Raw genomic sequence first — 26,641 nt, forward strand, 5'->3', positions numbered from 1 at the left:
ATACAACATACATATATACTACATACATACTACATACATGCTACATACATACCACATACATATTATATACATGCTACATACATGCTACATACATACTACATACATACTACATATATACTACATTCATGCAACATACATATATACTACATACATACTACATACATGCTACATACATACTACATTCATACAACATACATATATACTACATACTACATATATACTACATACAACATACATACATACTACATACTACATACATGCTACATATATACTACATTCATACAACATACATATATACTACATACTACATATATACTACATACAACATACATACATACTACATACATGCTACATATATACTACATTCATACAACATACATACATACTACATACTACTTACATGCTTCATATATACTACATTCATACAACATACATACTGCATACAGCAAACATACATAGTACATACATACTACATACATGCTTCATATATACTACATTCATACAACATTCATATATACTACATACTACATACATGCTACATATATACTACATTCATACAACATACATACTACATACATACTACATATATACAACATTCATACAACATGCATACATGCATGCTACATATATACAACATACATATATACTACATACTACATACATGCTACATATATACTACATTCATACAACATACATACATACTACATACATACTACATATATACTACATTCATACAACATACATACATACTACATACATACTACATATATACTACATTCATACAGCATACATATATACTACATACTACATACATGCTACATATATACTACATTCATACAACATACATACATACTACATACATGCTTCATATATACTACATTCATACAACATACATACTGCATACAACATACATACATAGTACATACATACTACATACATGCTACATATATACTACATTCATACAACATACATATATACTACATATATACTACATACAACATACATACATACTACATACATGCTTCATATATACTACATTCATACAACATTCATATATACTACATACTACATATATGCTACATATATACTACATTCATACAACATACATACATACTACATACTACATACATGCTTCATATGTACTACATTCATACAACATACATACATACTACATATATACATACTACATACATACTACATACATGCTACATATATACTACATTCATACATGCATACTACATGCATGCTACATATATACTACATTCATGCAACATACATACATACTACATACACACTACATATATACTACATTCATGCAACATACATAGATACTACATACATGCTGCATATATACTACATTCATACAACATACATATATACTACATACATGCTACATACATACTACATACATACAACATGCTACAGACATACAACATACATACATACTACATACTACATACATACAACATACATACATTCATACAATACATACATATTTTTCCTTAGATGACACTGGCTTCGGGGATCAAAGTGACAAGTGATGGTGAGTATGTACTCTGTGTTATATGTACTGTATGTCTATGTATGTATTGTATGAATGTATTGTATGCAGTATGCATGTTGTATGTCTGTAGCATGTTGTATGTATGTAGTATATATGTATGTTGTATGAATGTAGTATATATGTAGTATGTATGTAGTATGTATGTACTATATATGTATGTTGTATGTAGTATAAATGTATGCTGTTTGAATGTAGTATATATGTAGCATGTATGTAGTATGTATGTATGTATGTTGTATGAATGTAGTATATATGTAGCATGTATATAGTATGTAGTATATATGTATGTACTGTATGTATGTTGTATGTAGTATGTAGTATGTATGTAGTATGTAGTATATATGTATGTTGTATGAATGTAGTATATATGTAGCATGTATGTAGTATGTAGTATATATGTATGTTGTATATATGTAGCATGCATGTATGCATGTTGTATGAATGTTGTATATATGTAGTATGTATGTAGCATGTATGTAGTATGTATATATGTAGTATGTATGTTGTATGTAGTATGTATATATGTAGTATGTATGTAGTATGTATTTATGTAGTATGTATGTAGTATGTATATATGTAGTATGTATGTAGCATGTATGTATGTATGTTGTATGAATGTTGTATATATGTAGTATGTATGTAGCATGTATGTAGTATGTATATATGTAGTATGTATGTTGTATGAATGTAGTATATATGTAGTATGTATGTAGTATGTATGTAATATGTTTATACGTAGTATGTATGTAGTATGCATTTAGTATGTATGTAGTATGTATGTAGTATGTATGTAGTATGTTTGTTGTATGAATGTAGTATATATGTAGTATGTATGTAGTATATATATAGCATGTATGTAGTATGTTTTTTTTTTTTTTTTTACATTCAACACATTAGCCGGATGATGGGACTACTACTGTCCCATCATTGGCTAATGTGTCAATCACTGTCAGTGTAGCAGGCATCGCCCGATGGGACTTGTAGTCCCATCGGACGATGCCTGCACACACAAGACCCCCGGCAGGCCCGTACAGACCACCGACAGCCGGCACAGGCCCCCGAGAGGCCCATACAGACCACCGGCAGCCGGCACAGGCCCCCGGCAGGCCGGCACAGGCCCCCAAGAGGCCCATACAGACCATCGGCAGCCGGCACAGGCCCCCGACAGGCTGGCACAGGCCCCCGAGTGGCCCGTAGAGAGCCCGCCCGCACACACAGACACGCACAGTGTCCGCCCACGCACCGCCCACACTCTTCCCCCCTCCCGAACAGGCTGTACAAGGCAAGAGAGGGGTTTTTTCAATTCCGATATTTCTGTCCCATTGACTTGAATGGGACTTCCGGGATCGGAATCGGCGATACCCGATAATTTTTTTAGATCGGCCGATCCATTCCGATACGATATTTTTCAGTATTGGCTGGTATCGCTCAACACTATTCCTAACATAAATAAAAACATGAGAATAAGTCAGTATCACAAATAATATTTACATCCAGGTACCTTATAGATGACTTCGCCTCTGGAGTTGTTCTCCCTTTCTTCTTCTTGTCCAGACCCCATGATGAGTTTTCTCATCCACAGCCGTCTCTGCAGACTTCCATCTACTCTGGTCTTCTGCAGCAAATCTCCATGCGATGCCCTTAAAGATAGAAGTGTCATTATAATGCTCCTGAATAAATGTATCTGCAATATACTGTCTCCTCACACTACTCCACTCCCTCCTCATACTGTCTCCTGTAACATCCGCCCTGTTCACCATACTGTCTCCTCATATATTTACCCCCTCACTCTCTATACTGTCTGCTCACACATACCCCCGACTCCCCATACTGTGTCTGCTCACATCCCATAACCCTCACTCCCGATACTGTGTTCACATACATTAACCCGTTCGCTCCCCATACTGTCTGCACCCATCCCCCATACAGTTTCTTCATACATACTCTTATTTTGTGTCCTCAAATCTCCTCACACACTTTAAATCCCCCATCCCAACTCCAAATCCCCCCATCCCCAATGCCCCACACACATTAAGTACCCCCCGTCCCCACTCCAAATCCCAACACACACTAAATCCCCCATCCACACTCCAAATCCCTCACACACATTAAATAACCCCCATCCCCACTCCAAATCTCCCCACACATTAAATAACCGCCATCCCCACTCCAAATCCCCCCACACATTAAATAACCCCCCCATCCCCACTCACTAACCCCCCACACATTAACCCTCCTCCCCACTGATTAACCCCCGACACATTAACCCCCATCCCCACTCATTAACCCCCACACATTAACCCCCATCCCCACTCATTAACCCCCCACACACATTAACCCCCATCCCCACTCATTAACCCCCTTCTCCACATTAACCCCCATCCCCACTCATTAACCCCCTTCCCCACATTAACCCCCATCCCCACTCAATAAAAACCCCCACACATTAACCCCCATCCCCACTCATTAACCCCCCCACACACATTAACCCCCATCCCCACTCATTAACCTCCCACACATTAACCCCCATCCCCACTCATTAACCTCCCACACATTAACCCCCATCCCCACTCATTAACCCCCTTCCCCACATTAAACCCCATCCCCACTCATTAACCCCCTTTCCCACATTAACACCCCCCATCTACCATCTTCGGTGGTTCTTCAGCTCCACATTGGAGCACAGTTACCACCAGCGTTCGCTCTGTATAGACACCAGTACAATTGTTCCCTGGGAGTCGGCACGCGCACCTTCTCTGCGCCAGCTGTCAGCTTGACAGGTGACACAGAGAACCGCCGACTCTCAGGCCAGGGGGTGGCAGAACGCAGCTGCCAGAGAGGACACTGCGGACCGCTGCATTAGGCGGCCCGGCTGCGCCCGGGGCCACTGCCCCGGCTGCCCCCCCAGATATGCCTCTGGCTGGACACACCAAAAAAGCTGATATCAAAAGAAACCAAAAAGAAGTCTACTAGTCCAAAATGTTCATAAATAATGCAAACATTTTATTGTTAAAAATTCATAAACAAAGTCATACACAGAAAAACACCGGAGAAGAAAATCATGAGGGAATGATGGAGCAAATGTGCAAAGTATGCTCCTGTAAGATGAAGGATGCAATACCCCACTGGAAAAACAACCACTAGAGCTTTGTAGTATATATATCGTTTTGGTTTCTTTTGCTCTCTAGTATCCAGCAGTGAAATAGACGAACCATGTAAAAATGGTCACCCCCCCCGCTTTATATGATATTTCAAGTCAATCAAAGAGAAGAAGCAATTGCACTGGGTGTTTTGGGACAATAAGTAAAACTTATTTACTATTTTACAATGATCTTTAAGACAGTTTTATTATAAAAGTTTACTTTTTTCTAAAAAAATGAAGAATTTCACTCCTTGCTTCTTTTACTGCCAGAACATACACCACTGGATTTAAGAAACTGTTAGTTGCCGCTATGCTGAATAACAGCGGCAAAACGGCAGATAGTTTATATGTTAAAGTCATCTTCAGTGTGAAAATAGATACCAAGACTGTGATATAGGTTAAAACATATGGAGTCCTGGTGCAGAAAAAGCTCATAACGCCAACTATCACCAACCTATACAGTCTGGAAGATGCCACCATCCTGGAATTCTTCACATGGACGGCAATGATGATGTTGGAGGATACGATCACGCACAGCGGGATGCAGTAACCAACCACTGCAAGCGTAAGTACAAGACACATTGCTGTAGAAGTTGCTTCTTTCCACTCTGTGCCTATTTCTCTTCTTACGGAAATTGGGAAAATGTCTGACAAATTTTTGCATATTTCTCGTGGAAACAAATCGGATGGCTCATTTTTGTCAAATAAATCACTAAATGTTTGTGCAAAATTTGAAATATCATAGTAAGACAGGGTGCATAGATTATTTGCATGTACATCACTATAGATGATGGCTGGAATACTACATACGGCCGATGATACCCAGATGAGTGCGCATATAAAGCAGCAAAATCTCCTGGAACGAAACCTCAGGTGCCATATTGGTTTAGCGACTGACAAGGCGCGATCAATATTTAATGCTGTGAGGATGTAAATACTGGCGTATGTATTAACAAAGGTGAGGAAGTTGTAGAGTTTGCACACAATGGACCCATACCGCCAACTTCCTCTTATTATAGACTCAGCTGTGAAGGGCAGAAACAGAAGAAAGGCGAAATCTGCCAAAGCCAAGTTCAGGAACCAGATTTTATATTTGTTCTTCTTCATTAAGGATCCAGTGATGAAGATGACAAGAAGGTTGGCGGCAAATCCGATGATACAAGTGATTATGGAGAGCACAAAGCTGATGTACTGAATAGTGGTTGGGCGGACTTTGCTAGGAGATAAGGCTCTCAGCTCTGCAGAACTGGCTACATCCCAGAACATATAGCAGAGGTTCGCAACTATTTCTTGGTCCATGGTTAGAAACTGCAGGACGGAAACAAACCATTAACATCTGAATCTGAGCTTTCTTCATAAGAACAAATGCAGTTAGATTCCTTATGGGTAGTGGCGTACCTAGAGTCCGATGGGCCTCAGTGCAAAATTTGGACATGGGCACCCCCCCTGCATGTTGGTCATATGTATGGGCTCTTAGAGTGCTTGATATTCCATAAAGACATAGGTGTTTGCCCCCCCCCTTTTTTCCTTTCATCACTTAGCAATGTCCCGCATCCCAGCTACATATACAGTATGTTCCAAATCCTGGACCTTTTCCTGATCTATACAATTGTGTGAAAAAGTGCTTGCCTCCCTCCTGATTTCCTATACTTTTGCATGTTGTCACACTTAAGTGTTTCACTAAACAAGTTTAAAAACTAGACAAAGATAACACAAGTATGCACAAAATGCAGTCTTTAAATGAAGATCTTTATTATAAAGGGAAAAAGAAATCCAATCCTAAAGGGACCTGAATGAAAAAGTGATTGTTGCCCCCAACCCCTTGAAACATAAATTGATTGTCATTTATTACATGTTTGGAAAGCTGAGTTCAAATTCACTAGTCACAACCAGACCTGATTACTGCTACACCTGCTCAATGAAGAAATCACTTAAATAGGACCTGCCTGACAAAGGGAAGTAGACCAAAAGATACTCAAAGAAATTTTGGAACAAAAGATAAACAAAGTAATTGAGATCTATGAGTCTGGAAAATGTTATAAAGCCATTTCTAAAGCTTTGGGACTCTAGCGAACCACAGTGAGAGCCATTATCCACAAATAGTGAAAACATATACCAGTATGGGGAACATATACAAGGATGGGGACATATACTGGGATGGAGCCCTGGAAGATGAAGAGCATTTACCAAGATGGGGAACATAGACCAGGAAGGGGGAACATATACCAGGATAGTGGAACATATGCCAGAATGGGAGACATATATCAGGAAGGGGACATATACCAGGATGGAGAACACAAAACAGGAAGGGGAACATATACTAGGATGGGGCAGATATACAAGGATAGAGCACATATGCTAGGATTGGGCATATATACCTGGATGGGGGGAAATATACCAGGATGGAGGAAAATATTACTGGGATATGGGACATGCACCAGGATGGGGAACATATATCAGCATGGGGACATATACTGTACACCTGAAATGGGAATATGAAGGGGTGAATATATTCCTGGAAGAAGCCAAGGATGATATTTCTACATAATGGGTGAGGGGGCCAACTTGTATAGCCTTATAGGAATCAGAACACTACATGGGCTTATACATCTGACCAACATGAAGGGGAAATAGTGGGTGGACATTGTAAGATTCTGGGTGAAATCAAGTCCAGAGAGGTAGATCTGTGTGTCATCTGTATAGAGATGATACTGAAAGCCATAGTACTCTATAAACTGTCCCAGGCCCAGGTATATATGTCCCACTTCTTGGTATGCATGTGCCACATACTGGTAGATACTGTATGTCTCCCATGCTAGGCCCAATCTGGTATGTCTGTCCCCTATCATGGTACAAACTTCTCACCTTTCTCCGCTCCCACAAAGTGCGACATCTTCTTGGTCGTCATCTTCCGTTCCAGCATGAGATGGGGAACCCGCTGACTGTAGCGCCTACTTCAGCTGGATGTGAGTCCAAAGATGCACATCCAACTGAAGTACTGTATATTGCAGTTGATATCCGAGTATTACCGAGCACGTTTGCACATCCCTAATTTCAACACATCTATATACACCTACAAGAATCACCCCCTTAGTTTTCTAATTGGTGCTTCCTTTGTGCAGAAACTGAAATGTTATTATAAATGCTTATGTGCACCATCCCATTCACTGGTAAATGACAACATTGCCCTACCGAAGCTTTCTCTGCAGCATTGTCAATCACCAGGGAGAAGGAGAAAGCATGCAAAACCAGTGAGCGGAGATGTGGACTTAGCCTTTTGGCCACCCCATAGCGCACCAAGTATCTTAACCGGTTTACCACCTTGGGATTTTCCATTTTTGCATTTTTGGTTTTTGCTCCCCTTCTTCCCAGAGCTATAGCTTTATTTTTTCAACAATATGGCCATGTGGGGGCTTGTTTTTTATGGGACGAATTGTACTTTTGAACAACACAATTGCATTTTAGCATATAGTGTACTGGAAAAGGGGAAACAAATTCCAAAAGTGCTGAAATTGCAAAAAAAGTGCTTTGTTTTCTTACCATGTTTATTAAATTGTAAAACTGACCTGCCATTATGATTCTTCAGATCATTCTTTGTTAGTAGATACCAAATATGTATAGGTTATTTTTAATTTAAATGGTGAAAAAAAAAATCCAAAATTTATAAAAAAGGAAAAAAATGGTCAATATTCTGAGACCCGTAGCATCTCCATTTTTCATGATCTGGGGCTGGGTGATGTCTTATTTTTCGAACACCGACCTGACATTTCTATTGATATCATTTTGGGGAAGATACAATGTTTTGGTTGCCTGTTGTTGCATTTTATTGCAATATTAAGGCAACCAAAAAAATGTAATTCTGGCATTTTGACTTTGACTCTTGTTAAACCGCTTACCAGTCAGATGAGTTCTTTATAAATTTTGATATATTGAATGTTTTTGAATTCAGAGATATCAAATATGTGTATTTTTAATTTTTGGGATTGTTTTATTTTGAATGGGGCAAACGGGAGTGATTTGAATTTATTTTATTTTTTCTTATATTTTTAAAAGCATTTTTTTCTACTTTGTACTTGCTTCAATAGTCTAAAATAGAGACTTGAAGCTGCGATCTTCTGATTGTCCTAAAATTCTCATCTACTATGAATGCTGGCCACTGGATGGCGCTCATAGTAGAGCTGCAATGACAACTATAGGGGTCTCCTGCAGACCCAGGGTTGTCATACAACCCATCGGCGCCGCATGATCATGTGACAGGTGTGCTGATGGGTGGGTCTTATGACGCGCTTCCGGCGCAGCCATGTTAAATGGTGCTGTCAGAGATTGACAGCAGCATATAACATGTTAACAGCTAGAGTTGGAACGCTATTCCATCTGCGGCTGTTAGGGGCACGTGTCAGCTGATCAAATCAAATGTTTCATACATATACGTCATTGGTCGTAAAGCGGTTAATTGGCATATTTGATTACACTTCAGTTTCTGTAAAACAGAGGCAGCATTTATAGAACACTTAAAGTGCATTTTTAAAGGGTTTATATATCCTATAAGGTTACGTGCTTAATTTATACCGTCAGTCTGGGCTGACAAACTCCCTTTCGAGAACATGTCACCAGGTTTGGTCGATATGAGATACGGCCACCACCTTCAGAGCTGATATACAGCATTCTATAATGCTGTATATCTGCCCCCAACCCGACCTATAGCAGAAGAAAAATAGCTTTTACTATACTCACCTGTGGGGTGGTCCGAGGGGTGTCACTTGTCTTGATCTGGCGCCTCCCATCTTGTTACAATCGCCGTCCTCCTTGTTGCTTCCTGTGGATGATATGTTTTTACCCTGTTGAGGGCAGAGCAAAGGACTGTGGTGCTCATGCGCTGGGGCTCTTTCCCCTTTTCCTGGCCTCTGCCTTACTTTACTCTGCCCTCAACAGGGCAGAGAAGTACACCTAGCAGAAGTGCGAAGCTGGGGAGCCTGTGCGAATGACATTGAGACGCATCATCCACACAAAGTAAGAAGGAGGACAGCGATCATAAGAAGATAGGAGGCGCCGGACCAAGACCTGTGACACCCCTCAGAATGGTCCGCCCCGCAGGTGAGTATAATAAAAGGTCTTTTTCTTCTCCTACAGGTCGTGTTGGGGGTAGATATACAGCATTATAGGATACTGTATATCAGGCCTGAAGGGTGGTCCCTGTATCTCGGTCAAACCTCTTGACAGGTTTGCTTTAAGCTGTCAATGGGATTACACCTTTGACCCATATTTAATATATAATATATTCAAAGAAAGTGCAAACCTAACATTGGAAGCAAATTGTCTTTCCATACCTTAGTTTCCTGGCTTGTCAGGCGAGATCCAGTTGTATTTGTATTCAAAAGTGAAAACTTGCATAATGTTCTCGTAATTATAGGACGTTACTTACTTCAATTGTACTGGTTCCTTCATTATCATAACTGTCACAAAATGGTCATGCCATCCATATCTCTTATATCAGGGTTTGTAAACTTATCTTTACTTCCACAAGTATCTTCACAGGACAAGTATGATCTTCTATCTCAACCGGCATCTCCATGTGATAAGGGCCATTTGCAGAATATAGCTTTAGCAATGTAACATATGGACTTTGTGACATGAATGTTTATAGCTGGATGCAAGATTATATAAAAACCATTACTATTTTCATCAGCGGAAGAAAAAGTCTATAAATAAAATACATGAAGGATGCCAACAAAATAACGCAAAAAAAAAATTGGATTGGAGAGATATGAGAATGTTCATGGTGCTGATTCACGTCACCACCACCACGAGAGAGAGTTAAAGGGACTCACTCTGTCAACACAAACCGAGTACACGCTCTCAGTGCTTCATGGTGGGACCAATCATTTAAAGATACCGACACATCTGCTTGTTTTACATCTATTTCCGCCCTCCTCTTTTCTTTGATTGACAGCTTTCGCTTCCTAGAGATATAGAAGTGCGGCGATAAATGGAAAACAAGCTGGTGGTCATGAGTATTCAAGTGTTTGGCCGCCATGATGCATTTCCATTGGGTTTGAAGTCTTTCCGTGCTGACACAGTCACTATAAATAGTCACTGGATGTTGAGATAAGTTGATCCTATTTGATAAAGTGATAATTTGTCAGTCTTAAAATCACTTTATTAAAAAAACTAGATTGTTTCACACCATAAAAACCACTGCAAAGTGCCGAACACTAGGTGTTTCCTTTCTGTCTACTTTGCTGTCCACTGCCTGTTGTTGAAGGGATTGTCCCACACACAAAAGTAAATTTTAATTAATTGACCTTTAAATTTTACCTATTGTGTCCCCCCTATTTCCTTGTAGACTGTAAGCTGGCGTGCAGGGCCCTCACTCCTAATGTAGCTGTATTGACTTTGTTATCTGTATATGTCATTGCTTAATTGCAAAAGTGCTGGGGAATATGTTGGCACTATATATGTAAAACGATTAGTATTATATTATTAGTAACAAGTTCCACAATTAAATGTTGTTTTTTTTTAAATGTTCCTTTGCTGAGATAATCTTATACATGTTCTCCTACTGTGTAATGGCTGTGTTCGATCATGTAAAGCTGCTCCAGTTCATGGTCAGCACAAATTATGTCTCCTGCCCAAGGGAGGAAATATTAGTCATTTATGATAATTGAGTATACAGACATGACGCTGAAGGAGTTTCTGCTTTCTGATGTAAAACATTTCACTGTATGTTATATCACAGGAGCGAGTGTTTCTGCTATGTCACCTGTCTTGTGAGCTCATCATAAAACAAGTCAGTGAGGTAGGAGCTCAACATCCTCCAGCAGCTGCAAATGCCCTCCCACTCATTATTCCACAGAGTTCAGTAAGTTGCTGCATGTAATGTGATCTACATGTGTGCAGATTTCTGTTCACAAATTGAACCCTTAAGCATACAAAAAGGTAAAAAGAGATCCGCTCACCACTACATTTTGATGTCCAAGAATTGCATATCAATGTTCAATAAGGTGGAAGGTGCCTGGAGGCAAAAAAGTGCTACCGAATGAGTGCACTCCGGCACTATAGTTAAATGTTATTTTACTGTAATTCATTTAAAGTATGTTAATGGCACAAACAGGCATATCAAATATGAAATATATGATATGTGAATAGAATAATGGCTTTTGGAATTTAGAAAAAACATATGAGACACTTAGCACAAAATTTGGCCAAAAGATGTGAGCCCATTCACCAACGTCAAGGTGATCTCATTGAACGGGTCCCTACTCTAACTGCCTCATGAGAACTACTGCTAATAACAAGATAAAGCCTATATTTATAGGAAGATAAAACCAAAAACGTTCCTATCTGAGGCAGTTAGAATAGGGACCCGTTCAATGAGATCACCTTGACGTTGGTGAATGCGCTCACATCTTTTGGCCAAATTTTGTGCTAAGTATCTCATATGTTTTTTCTAAATTCCAAAAGCCATTATGCTATTCACATATCATATATTTCATATTTGATATGCCTTAATGCAATTGAGTGCAACCATTTCCTTATTTTGATATGTAAGCTGTTTTTTTGGTATGCACCTATTCAGACTAGGATGTGCCGTCAGTTTTTTCTGTCAATGGCACAAACAGGTCAATGGTGAAATTGCATGGCCCTACGCAGTTCAAACAGATTATTTATAATCATGGAACAATTGAATTTGTCTTGAATTAAAAAAAAAATGCGATTCACTATGAGTAATGCCAGCAAAATCGGCTTATTGATGGCTGGAAGGAAGTTTTTTAAAAAAATAGCTCTTACATTCATCTCTCCTTGACCCAACCCATAAGTGTCTCATCGCCACCAGTCATCTGATCAGGTCTTCTTATTATTTCATCTATATTGTTTTTGTTCCCTGCCTCTGTACATTTCTGGCCAGATTTTTCATTCACTAAGCCCTTTGCCATCATGCGGGGCACTACGAAAATCAGTGACGCACATCTTACCTCTTGTGACGACATTAGGTAATCTAGTAATGGAAGAACCAGTCAGATGACAAAAAATATAAGGGATCAAGGGAGCTCAGAGAATTTACAAGGTATTTAATTCAATTTTTTTGAGCATGTGACAGGTCCTCTTCAATTGCATAACTTTCTTTCGGCATCTATTTGTGGAGACATGAGGGTCAGTGGGTGCTCTCATCTGCATGCCTGGATGTCTTTAGAAAGTCTGGCTGTCTTTAGAAAGACCGCATGGACTAGGGCTCATCCCACGCAATGCCCGGTCTCCTTGCTCATGGACAAAATGCTATTCAGATAACACAGGGTGAGGGTAAAACAATGGAGTGAAACTTTATTGGATCATTAATAGTCCATAGCATATAGTACAGTCCCAACAAGTAAGTACATAAGATGGTGCAAATGACCCTTCCTCTGGCTCACAGAGAATTAAAACGTCTGTGAAATCAGGGCTTCCAGGGCCAACTACCCCAAACAATTGCACTTGCTTTTGGTGGGCATCCACAGAGAGGAGGTAGTGGCATGCTTAGGAAGCTGACAGAGTCCATTGAGGTATGTGGCCAGGTGACCCAATTTTCCCAACTTCAGTTCTCCAAATGTCTCTGATGGCTCAGTGATGAGCAGTGAATCAAATCTGGATGGTGCCATGGTTCCCTGGCTGCTGTTCTGTCGAGTTTGTTTAGAAACAGAGGCAAATGCAACTTTTATAGTTCACAGCTCTTATTCAGGCATTTTTCCACCAGATTGGTGGAAGGTGGGAGGTGGTCATCTCTCATTGGTCTAGTGTTCAATTAACCTGCATTATATGTCCTGTAATGTTTGCAGAACAACAAGTTGCATCGATTGATGCAATTGGTTATCAACATATTAATAATCATCAATTGTTCCATTAACCTGCGTCTTTGTCCCTCAAGGATAGCTGAACAAGAAGCTGCAAGAACTGATACAATTGGTAGTCAGCAACCATTTAACAAATCAAAAAACATCAATTCAACCTACAATAAGAGTCAATGTTCAGCCTCATATGAACAATAGCTCATGTCCCTGGACCTTTTGAATAATACATCTGGCATAATTAAGAATAAACTCGTCGCCACGCTTTATCTACATATCTATGCAAACTATTTTTAAAAAGAAACAACATCCTGTAAGAACATCTGTATGTATTGCTTCATGCACCAAAATGGTGACTACTGAGGCAATTAATTGAGTAGATACTTGAACCCTGATGTACCATAGTCTTCAAAATGTAGTTATAGGAAGAATAATGATCATTCATGGTAAAAAAAAATCATACTTAGTTATTATATAATATCAAAATAGACGGGACAGCAACACTTGTGGTCCCCAAGGGGACCACGATAGGGACTTAAGTCTCTAGTAGGAGAATACAACTCCCTTTAACAATTATGATAACATAATTTGCACAAGCCGGCTTCATTGCGAACTCATGCAAACCTAGCACGTGTGCGCCACTCATAACGGCAGCATCAATTTGTCTCTGATGTCAGGTGTACGCTTCCCGGCTTCAGAGGTGCACTGCTCATGACTGGAAGCCATCTTCTGAACTTCAGGTCATGTGCATTGCATCTCTGAAGCCAGGAAGGGTACACCCAGCTTCAGAAACACATTGATGCTGTCAAAATGAGCTGTGAGCATGCACTAAATTTCCCTGAGCTGGCGATGAAGCCAACTTGTTCAAATTATGTTATCACACTCACAGTAGCTTCATAAAATGGAAAGAGGCTTGACTAGTTTGGAGACATTAACGACCCATCGACTAGTCAAAGCCCTCATTGCATAGGAAAGAGGACATTATAAATGCTTTTTTAATTCATATGCAACAAGAGAGGTATCATAGTAAGACAGGGTGCATTGGTTTAAAAGTACATCTCTATAGATGATGGAGGGAACACAACACAGAGCCGATGAAACCCTGATGAGTGTGCCTGTAAAGCAGCAAAATTTTTGAGAATGAAACCTCAGGTGCCTTATTGGTTTAGTGCCAGACAAGGCACAATCAATATTCAGCACGGTGAGGATGTAAATACTGGCGTGTGCATTATCAAAGGTAAGGAAAATGTAGAATTTGTAGACAATGGACCCTTACGGCTATCTTATTTTTATTATAGATACAGCCTTCAGGTGTAGAAACAGAAGAAAGGTGGAATTTGCCACTGCCAAGTTCAGGAACCAGAATTTATATTTGTTCTTCTTCATTAAGAAACCAGTGACAAAGATGACAAGAAAGTTGGCGGCAAATCCAGTGATACAAGTGATTATGCAGAGCACAAAGCTGAAGGACTGGATAGGGCTTGGGTGAGTTGTGCTAGAATATATGGATCTAAGATCTCAAGAAATTAGTAAAGAAGTAGCTTGAACAAAATATAATATTACAAAGTACCATACACAGATGAGTGGTTCTCCCTCAGAATTTGATTCAGCAAAATTTTCTCAAATTGGCAAGCAGATATAACTCTATGCAAATAATATTTTGTGTAAATTGAATTTGCCCAAGAAAATATGTTTCGAGCAGAGATGAGCAAATATAATCAAGCATAAATTAATTCTACTGTGGAGCTTTTGCTTCGTGGAGATTCAGCAGAATGGCGGCCGCTGGCATACATTGTGACGACACAACGCCGTGACCTTTTGTGCGTTTACGCAGAATGTTCCTAGGGCACATCAAAGCAATGAGCGACGAGGTGAGTATAAGCTTCAAAGTTTCATGATCTTTAAGGTTGAACGTAGACTTAAAAAGAACCTGTCAGCAGGATTTTGACCTAAAACGTGGAAGGTTTATTCTGATTTCATGCCAGATATTGAGATAAACATGCAGATGTGTCTTTTTATATAGTGGATGGAAACTTCTGGATTCAGCTGTATACTCACAACAGACAAACAAATGTCGTATCAGATCCCCACTAAATTGGCAATTTTCTTAATAAGCATGATCTGCAGAAAATATGTACTTTACAACACTGTGCAAGTTACAGTTTAGAGGTCAAAACTCTTTTTCCTAGAATGGCCAAAATTGGAGAATTCCATTGCATACTTTTCATTTAGTAAGTTTACTGGAAATCACGTCTTAGCAAATAGCAAATAAAGTAAAAAAAAAAAAATCATTGTGAGGGCACGCATTACATTTTTCTCAGTTACAGCTGATTCTTTTAATAACCATGTCCCAGCCCCCATATTCATCCTCTCCATTTCCCAACGGTTTCCTCTGGCCAGTGGGTTTCCACTATATTTCTGCTCTGTGCTGGGTCATGCAAGGATTTCTTGAATTATTAAAGGGGCAGTGCACAATTATTATAATTAGTACAGTCAGTACTAGAGTTGAGCGATACCGTCCGATACTTCAAAGTATCGGATCGGAATGGATCGGCCGATCTTAAAAAAAAGTATCGGTATCGCCGATTCCGATACCGGAAGTCCCATTCAAGTCTATGGGACTTCCGGTATCGGAATAAGAAAAACCCTGTTTTTGCCTTGTACAGCCTCTCTGCGGTCTGTACGGGCCTTTCGGGGGGCTGTGCCGGCCTGCCAGGGGGTCTGTGCAGGCTCCGGTGGGCTGTGCCGGCCTGCCGGGGGGCTGTGCCGGCCTGCCGGTGGTCTGTGCAGGCTCCGGTGGGCTGTGCCGGCCTGCCGGGGGGCTGTGCCGGCCTGCCGGTGGTCTGTGCAGGCTCCGGTGGGCTGTGCCGGCCTGCCGGGGGGCTGTGCCGGCCTGCCGGTGGTCTGTGCAGGCTTCGGGGGTCTGTGCAGGCATCGTCCGATGGGACTACAAGTCCCATCGGGCGATGCCTGCTACCATGACAGTGATTGACACATTAGCCAATGATGGGACAGTAGTAGTCCCATCATCCGGCTAATGTGTTGAATGTAAAAAAAAAAAAAAAAAAAATTACATGCTACATACATGCTACATACATACAACATGCATACTACATATATACTACATTCATACTACATACTACATACATGCTACATTCATACTACATACAGTGGGGAAAAAAAGTATTTAGTCAGTCAGCAATAGTGCAAGTTCCACCACTTAAAAAGATGAGAGGCGTCTGTAATTTACATCATAGGTAGACCTCAACTATGGGAGACATACTGAGAAAAAAAAATCCAGAAAATCACATTGTCTGTTTTTTTTTCATTTTATTTGCATATTATGGTGGAAAATAAGTATTTGGTCAGAAACAAAATTTCATCTCAATACTTTGTGATATATCCTTTGTTGGCAATGACAGAGGTCAAACGTTTTCTGTAAGTCTTCAGAAGGTTGCCACACACTGTTGTTGGTATGTTGGCCCATTCCTCCATGCAGATCTCCTCTAGAGCAGTGATGTTTTTGGCTTTTCGCTTGGCAACACGGACTTTCAACTCCCTCCAAAGGTTTTCTATAGGGTTGAGATCTGGAGACTGGCTAGGCCACTCCAGGACCTTGAAATGCTTCTTACGAAGCCACTCCTTCGTTGCCCTGGCGGTGTGCTTTGGATCATTGTCATGTTGAAAGACCCAGCCACGTTTCATCTTCAATGCCCTTGCTGATGGAAGGAGGTTTGCACTCAAAATCTCACGATACATGGCCCCATTCATTCTTTCATGTACCCGGATCAGTCGTCCTGGCCCCTTTGCAGAGAAACAGCCCCAAAGCATGATGTTTCCACCACCATGCTTTACAGTAGGTATGGTGTTTGATGGATGCAACTCAGTATTCTTTTTCCTCCAAACATGACAAGTTGTGTTTCTACCAAACAGTTCCAGTTTGGTTTCATCAGACCATAGGACATTCTCCCAAAACTCCTCTGGATCATCCAAATGCTCTCTAGCAAACTTCAGACGGGCCCGGACATGTACAGGCTTAAGCAGTGGGACACGTCTGGCACTGCAGGATCTGAGTCCATGGTGGCGTAGTGTGTTACTTATGGTAGGCCTTGTTACATTGGTCCCAGCTCTTTGCAGTTCATTCACTAGGTCCCCCCGCGTGGTTCTGGGATTTTTGCTCACCGTTCTTGTGATCATTCTGACCCCACGGGGTGGGATTTTGCGTGGAGCACCAGATCGAGGGAGATTATCAGTGGTCTTGTATGTCTTCCATTTTCTAATTATTGCTCCCACAGTTGATTTCTTCACTCCAAGCTGGTTGGCTATTGCAGATTCAGTCTTCCCAGCCTGGTGCAGGGCTACAATTTTGTTTCTGGTGTCCTTTGACAGCTCTTTGGTCTTCACCATAGTGGAGTTTGGAGTCAGACTGTTTGAGGGTGTGCACAGGTGTCTTTTTATACTGATAACAAGTTTAAACAGGTGCCATTACTACAGGTAATGAGTGGAGGAAAGAGGAGACTCTTAAAGAAGAAGTTACAGGTCTGTGAGAGCCAGAAATCTTGATTGCTTGTTTCTGACCAAATACTTATTTTCCACCATAATATGCAAATAAAATGAAAAAAAAAACATACAATGTGATTTTCTGGATTTTTTTTTCTGTTTGTCTCCCATAGTTGAGGTCTACCTATGATGTAAATTACAGACGCCTCTCATCTTTTTAAGTGGTTGAACTTGCACTATTGCTGACTGACTAAATACTTTTTTTCCCCACTGTATATACTACATGCATGCAACATGCATACTACATATATACTACATGCTACATACATACTACATATATGCTACATACATACTACATATATACTACATGCATGCTACATACATACTGCATGCTACATACATACTACATATATGCTACATACATACTACATATATACTACATGCATGCTACATACATACTGCATGCTACATACATACTACATATATACTACATGCATGCTACATACATACTACATGCTACATACATACCACATACATACTACATACATACTACATGCATGCTACATACATACTACATGCTACATACATACCACATACATACTACATATATACTACATGCATGCTACATACATAATGCATGCTACATACATACTACATATATACTACATGCATGCTACATACATACTACATGCTACATACATACCACATACATACTACATACATACTACATACATACTACATGCATGCTACATACATACTACATGCTACATACATACCACATACATACTACATATATACTACATGCATGCTACATACATACTGCATGCTACATGCATGCTACATACATACTACATACATACTACATGCATGCTACATACATACTGCATGCTACATACATACCACATACATACTACATACATACTACATGCATGCTACATACATACTACATGCTACATACATACTACATATATACTACATGCATGCTACATACATACTACTTGCTACATACATACCACATACATACTACATACATACTACATTCATGCTACATACATACTACATGCTACATACATACCACATACATACTACATATATACTACATGCATGCTACATACATACTGCATGCTACATGCATGCTACATACATACTACATACATACTACATACATACCACATATATACTACATGCATGCTAGATACAATACATTCATACAATACATACATAGACATACAGTACATATAACATAGAGTAACATACTTACCAATACTTGTCACATTGTTCCCCGAAGCCATTGTCTTTTACGGAATAAATATTAACATAACAAACCACAAAAATACTCACCCACGATCCGAAGCAGTCCACGAGTGTGTCCCACGACGATCTTGGGTAGAGAACTGCAGCATCAGCTGATGCTGCCGTTCTCTACGGGCTGCAGGAATCCAATGACGGAAGGTAGGTATCCTTCCGCACTGTATTCCTCCGCCACTTAAAAAAAAAAAAGTCCCTAGTCTCACTTTATGCCATTGCTGTGTGGGAATTTCCCACGCAGCAATGGCATAAAGTGAGACTAGGGACTTTTTTTTTTTAAGTGGCGGAGGAATACAGTGCGGAAGGATACCTACTTTCCGTCATTGGATTCCTGCAGCCCGTAGAGAACGGCAGCATCAGCTGATGCTGCAGTTCTCTACCCAAGATCGTCGTGGGACACACTCGTGGACTGCTTCGGATCGTGGGTGAGTATTTTTGTGGTTTGTTATGTTAATATTTATTCCGTAAAAGACAATGGCTTCGGGGAACAATGTGACAAGTATTGGTAAGTATGTTACTCTATGTTATATGTACTGTATGTCTATGTATGTATTGTATGAATGTATTGTATGTAGTATGTATGTAGTATATATGTGGTATGTATGTAGCATGTAGTATGTATGTAGTATGTATGTAGCATGCATGTAGCATGCAGTATGTATGTAGCATGCATGTAGTATATATGTAGTATGTATGTAGCATGTAGTATGTATGTAGTATGTATGTGGTATGTATGTAGCATGTAGTATGTATGTAGTATGTATGTAGTATGTATGTAGCATGCATGTAGTATGTATGTAGTATATATGTGGTATGTATGTAGTATGTATGTAGTATGTATGTAGCATGCAGTATGTATGTAGCATGCATGTAGTATATATGTAGTATGTATGTAGCATGTAGTATGTATGTAGCATGCATGTAGTATATATGTAGTATGTATGTAGCATGTAGTATGTATGTAGCATGCATGTAGTATGTATGTAGTATGTATGTAGTATTTTTTTTTTTTTTTTTTTAACATTTAACACATTAGCCGGATGATGGGACTACTACTGTCCCATCATTGGCTAATGTGTCAATCACTGTCATGGTAGCAGGCATCGCCAGATGGGACTTATAGTCCCATCGGACGATGCTTGCACAGACCCCCGGACATCAGCACAGCCCCCCGGCAGGCCGGCACAGCCCCCCGGTAGGCCGGTACAGACCCCCACAGGGTGCACAGACCACCGGCAGGCCGGCACAGCCCCCCGGCAGGCCGGTACAGACCCCCACAGGGTGCACAGACCACCGGCAGGCCGGCACAGCCCCCCGGCAGGCCGGCAGAGACCCCCGGAAGGCCCGAAATGACGGCGCATCATGATGCGCACACACCGCGCATCATGATGACGTCAGGCTGTCAATCAACTTTGAACTTCCGATTCCGATGCCGACTTCCGATATTGAAAAAATATCGGAAGTCGGTATCGGAATTCCGATACAGCAAGTATCGGCCGATACCCGATACTTGCGGTATCGGAATGCTCAACACTAGTCAGTACTGCTGCTTGTCCATCATGTTCCACTGCCCCTACACAGCTGGATAATCTGAAGCCTTTCTATATGTTTCACTGCCCCTACACAGTCAGACATCTCGCGCTTTTCCTTTATATTCCATGTTGTAACGCTGCTGAGACTGGCAGTACAACTGCCCCTACACAGCTGAACATCCACTGCCTCCATCATGTTTCACTACCTCGCCTCCTACACAGCTGGATATTTTTCACCTCTCCCTCATATTTTGTATTGCAATTATAGCTCACCAGTCGTTAAACTGCCATCGATCTTCTCTCTGTCCATCATCTTCCATATTTTACTGTTTCTCATGCTGTCAGTTATACTGTCCCTACACAGCCAGACAGCTATTGCCTATCCATTATGTTCCATACCTTACTGCAGCTGCTGCCATTACCACTGCTACTACACAGTCACCCATCTTCTACCTGTGCATCATGTTCTATATTGTACTTCTTCTGCTAGGAATTCTACCCCGCACAGTAAATATAGAAAAGCTAAAATTACTCTCAAAGAAAGGATCATTTTTAGACTTCTAAAAAATCCATTTAGTGTTCACTTGCTAACACCAAACCTGTTATCATTTCCCCAAGGAAAAGGTATAATTTGTTTTTGGTTTTTTTAAGGCCATTGTTAATTAACTTTCCAAATATTAAACTTATTCCTAATCTTAAAAGAAGATATAATTTTTGATTGGAAAGTGAAGAAGCAATGGCTTCCTTAGCAAACACCAAAACTGTCGTTGATTCCAGAAAAAGAATGTATAGGTTATAATGGGTAAAAAGTTCTTTGCTGATTCACTTTCTAAACACCAAACCTCTTCCTGATCTTCAAAAAAAGGAATAATAGAATAAATATGAGATGGGAGAAGACACACTCTTGTTTACCAGAACCCTGGCACACATAAAAATTTCAAATACCTTCTTTTCTCCCATCGAAAATAAAGACAATTAAAAATACACATGTGGCATTGCCGAGTTCAGAAATGTGCGTTCTATCAAAATATAACAGTAATTAACCCAATTTATAAACACCGTGAACAGAAAAAAATTCAAAAATGCAAAAAATAAGTTTTTTTGGTAGCCACAATACCACAAAAATACTATAACAAGCGATCAAACTATTACATCCATCCCAAAATGATATCAATAAAAACAACATCTCGCCCCACAAAAAATAATCCCTTATAGTGCTCCATCAATTGAAAATAATAAAAACAACTGGGCAAGTTTAACATTGCTGTAATTGTACTGATGAGGAGAATCCTATTATGAGGTCATATGTAAGTTGTAAAACCAATTCTCAAAAACATTATCAAAACTGTGGGTTTTTTTCACAATTTCCCCGCATTTGGATTTTTTCCTGTTTTCCAATATACTATGCGATAAAATAAATGGTGTTATTCAAAAGTACAACTCGTCCCACAAAAACTAGCCCTCCCCTATCTATCTGGACAGAAAAATAAAAATGTTATAGCATATGGATGAAGGAGAGAAAGAAAAATGAAAAAAAAACAAAGAAGTTGGATGCACCAGGAAGGAATGGTATATTAGCCCCACTTATAGACCAAATTCAGCCTCCTGGTTGCACTGCAGAGCTGAGTGGGCAGGGCTGGACTGGCCATCTGTAAATTCTGGCAAATGCCAGAAGGAACTGTTTGGTCGTGGGCTTCCTTGTCTGCTATGTTGCTAACAGAATCGGTATTCTCATGACACCCACACTGTTATGAGTTGTGATGGAGCACAAAGTCTCTTACTCCATCACTTACCCCAGCAGGCCACGGGTGTCATTAGAAATATTGGTCTCGTAGTAAATTTTGCTTTCTTTCATCCAGAGGGTAATATTAGAAAGATATCTGATCTGGTGCCTGGAGACGGGGCAGCATGGGCCTGTGTGATTTCAAATACTAGGGCTGAATTTCAGCCCCAGTCAGTACCTGGTGTTGGATGATGCTAATATGTTAAGGGTAGTGTTGAGCATTCCGATACTGCAAATATCGGGTTTCGGCCGATATTTTCTGTTTCGGAGTTCCGATACCGAGTTCCGATATTTTTACAATATCGAATACCGGAATCGGAAGTTCCCATAATGCAATGAGCCAGTTGTGTTAGCCATGTTAACTAATGGCATGGCTGTGATTGGCTGCTGAAATGATGTCATCATGATGCGCAGTCTGTGCGGGCCTGCCGGGTGTCTGTGCGGGCCTGCCAGGGGGTCTGAACGGGCCTGCTGGGGGTCTGTGCGGGCCTGCCGGGGGTCTGTGCGGGCCTGCCGGAGGTCTGTGTGGGCCTGCCGGGGGTCTGTACGGGCCTGCCGGGGATCTCTGCAGGCTGCCAGGGGTCTGTGCGGCCTGCCGGGGGTCTGTGCGGGCTACCAGGGGTCTGTGCGGGCCTGCCAGGGGTCTGTGCGGACCTGCTGGGGGTCTGTGCGGGCTGCCGGGGGTCTGTGCGGGCCTGCCGGGTTCTGTGCGGGCCTGCCGGGGGTCTGTGCGGGCTGCCGGGGGTCTGTGCGGGCCTGCCGGGGGTTGTGTGTGTGTGCAGGCATCATCCGATGGGACTACAAGTCCCATCGGGCTATGCCTGCTACAATGACAGTGATTGACACATTAGCCAATGATGGGACAGTAGTAGTCCCATCATCCGGCTAATATGTTGAATGTAAAAAAAAACAAAAAAAAAAAAACATACATACTATATATATACAACATTAATACAACATACATACATACTACATACATACTTCATATATACTACATTCATGCAACATACATACATACTACATATATACTACATTCATATAGCATACATACAAACTACATACATACTACATATATACTACATTCATACAACATACATACATACTACATACTACATACATACTACATATTTACTACATGCATACAACATGCATACATACATACATACTACATACACACTACATATATACTACATTCATACAACATACATACATACATACTACATATATACTACATTCATACAACATACATACATACTACATACTACATACATACTACATATATACTACATTCATACAACATACATACATACTACATAATACATACATACTACATATATACTACATTCATACAACATACATACATGCATACTACATAGTACATACATACTACATATATACTACATTCATACCACATACATACATACTACATACATACTACATTCATACAACATACATACATACATACATACTTCATACATACAACATGCTACATACATACAACATACATACAACATACATACTACATACATACTACATACAATACATTCATACATTCATGCAATACATATATATAGACATACAGTACATATAACATAGAGTACATACTCACCATCACTAGTCACTTTGATCCCCGAAGCCAGTGTCATCTCACTGTAAAAAAGATTAAAATATCAAGCAACCAATATACTCCCTGATCCGCAGAAATCCACGAGTGTCCCACGACGATCTCCTGCAGTGCAACACTGAGAGGTTACTATAGTTCACTGGTCTCACTTTATGGCAAAAGCTGCGTGGGAACTTTCTCACACAGCAATGCCAAAAGTGAGACTAGGGACTATTTTTTTTACAGTGGCGGAAGAATACAGTGCGGAAGGATACCTACCTCCCGTCACTGTATTCCTGGAGCCCCTAGAGAGCGGTCGCATCAGCTGATGCTGCTGTTCTCCACGGGAGATCGTCATGGGACACTCGTGGATTTCTGCAGATCAGGGAGTATATTCATTGCTTGTTATTTTAATATTTTTTACAGATGACACTGGCTTCAGGGATCAAAGTGACAAGTGATGGTGAGTATGTACTCTATGCTATATGTACTGTATGTCTATATGTATGTATTGTTTGAATGTATGAATGTATTGTATGTAGTATGTATGTTGTATGTCTGTAGCATGTTGTATATATGTTGTATGAATGTAGTATATATGTAGTATGTATGTAGTATGTATGTATGTTGTATGAATGTAGTATATATGTAGTATGTATGTATGTTGTATGAATGTAGTATATATGTAGTATGTATGTAGTATGTATGTATGTTGTATGAATGTAGTATATATGTAGTATGTATGTAGTATGTATGTATGTTGTATGAATGCAGTATATATGTAGTATGTAGTATGTATGTATGCTGTATGAATGTAGTATATATGTAGTATGTATGTAGTATGTATGTTGTATGAATGTAGTATATATGTAGTATGTATGTATTATGTAGTATGTATGTATGTTGTATGAATGTAGTATATATGTAGTATGTATGTAGTATGTATGTATGTTGTATGAATGTAGTGTATATATATATAGTATGTATGTATTATGTAGTATGTATGTATGTTGTATGAATGCAGTATATATGTAGTATGTATGTAGTTTGTAGTATGCATGTATGTTGTATGAATGTAGTATATATGTAGTATGTATGTATGTATTTTGCATGAATCTAGTATATATGTAGTATGTATGTAGTATGTATGTATGTTGTATGAATGTAGTATATATGAAGTGTGTATGTAGTATGTATGTATGTTGTATGAATGTTGTATATATGTAGTATGTATGTAGCATCTAGTATGTATGTTTTTTTTTTTACATTCAACACATTAGCCGGATGATGGGCCTACTACTGCCCCATCACTGGCTATTGTGTCAATCACTGTCATTGTAGCAGGTATAGCCCGATGGGACTTGTAGTCCCATTAGACAATGCCTGCACACACGCACATCCCCCGGCAGGCCCGCACAGACCCCCGGCAGCCCGTACTGACCCCCGGCAGGCCCGTACAGACCCCTGGCAGGCCCGCACAGACTCCCGGCAGCCCGCACAGACCCCCGGCAGGCCCGCACAGACCCCCGGCAGGCCCGCACAGACCCCCGGCAGCCCGCACAGACCCCGGGCAGGCACGCACAGACCCCGCCCGCACACACCCGGCAGGCCCGCACAGACCCCCGAGAGGCCCGTACAGACCCCGCCCGCACACACACGCACAGTCTCCGCCCACACCCTTCCCCCCCCAAACTGGATGTGCAAGGAAAGAAAGGGTTTATTTTATTTCCGATATTTGTGCCCCTTGACTTGCATGGGTTTCCGGTATCGGAATCGGCGATACCTGATATTTTTGGGGTACCGGTCCGATACAATCCGATCCGATATTTCCCGATATCAGAAGGTATCGCTCAACACTAGTTAAGGGCTGAGACTATCTATGAGCACTTTGAAGCATGAGGGGGAAAAAACACCTTTGCCATGGACCTTTCCGGTTTATGATTATTTAGCGATCAATAGAGTTCTACATCGGTATAGGAACTTCTAGGGCTTTGAATTCACATTTGAGAAATATAGAACTTTGAATCTCAGAATGAGTTCTGAAATGCAAGTATGGAAGTCTTGTCTTAGTGTCTCCATATTAGATTTATCTACCGAGTGAAGTTATGTATAATAACCCTTTAAAGTCTTTGCTGTGTTCTACTGGTAGATGATTGAGGGTCTGTGGAACATTAACGATTTTGGGGACATACATTATGTCTGAAATTGTTGAAACCTCAATGCTTTAGAAAGGGATCTGCTGCATGATAGCTGTATTCATAAAAATGGGAACTCATTTGGATAGGCTACCTTTGACATTTTCTTTAAGGAGGGTTGGCTTCTAAGTCAGAATAGCCTTAATTTTAACAACAGGGACATATTTGATTGTAATTTCTAAGTCATCTATTTCA

General features: G+C 40.4%; 1 protein-coding gene across 1 annotated transcript; it reads right to left on the reverse strand.

The window, feature by feature from the left end:
• Positions 1-4,617: 4,617 nt before the first annotated feature.
• LOC141056982 (C3a anaphylatoxin chemotactic receptor-like) lies at positions 4,618-6,007 on the reverse strand. Its single transcript, XM_073553458.1, has one exon. The coding sequence runs from the start codon at positions 6,003-6,005 to the stop codon at positions 4,923-4,925; it is 1,083 nt and encodes a 360-aa protein (XP_073409559.1). The 5' UTR covers positions 6,006-6,007; the 3' UTR covers positions 4,618-4,922.
• Positions 6,008-26,641: the final 20,634 nt, after the last annotated feature.

This window comes from Dendrobates tinctorius, unplaced genomic scaffold (genome assembly GCF_039654945.1).
Source record: "Dendrobates tinctorius isolate UK_male_01 unplaced genomic scaffold, ASM3965494v1 ptg000202l, whole genome shotgun sequence".
In the NCBI taxonomy this organism is placed as follows: domain Eukaryota; kingdom Metazoa; phylum Chordata; class Amphibia; order Anura; family Dendrobatidae; genus Dendrobates; species Dendrobates tinctorius.

Bases quoted from the DNA above. Each gene is read 5' to 3' on its own strand.
- LOC141056982 (XM_073553458.1), bottom strand. From the start codon at position 6,005: ATGGACCAAGAAATAGTTGCGAACCTCTGCTATATGTTCTGGGATGTA.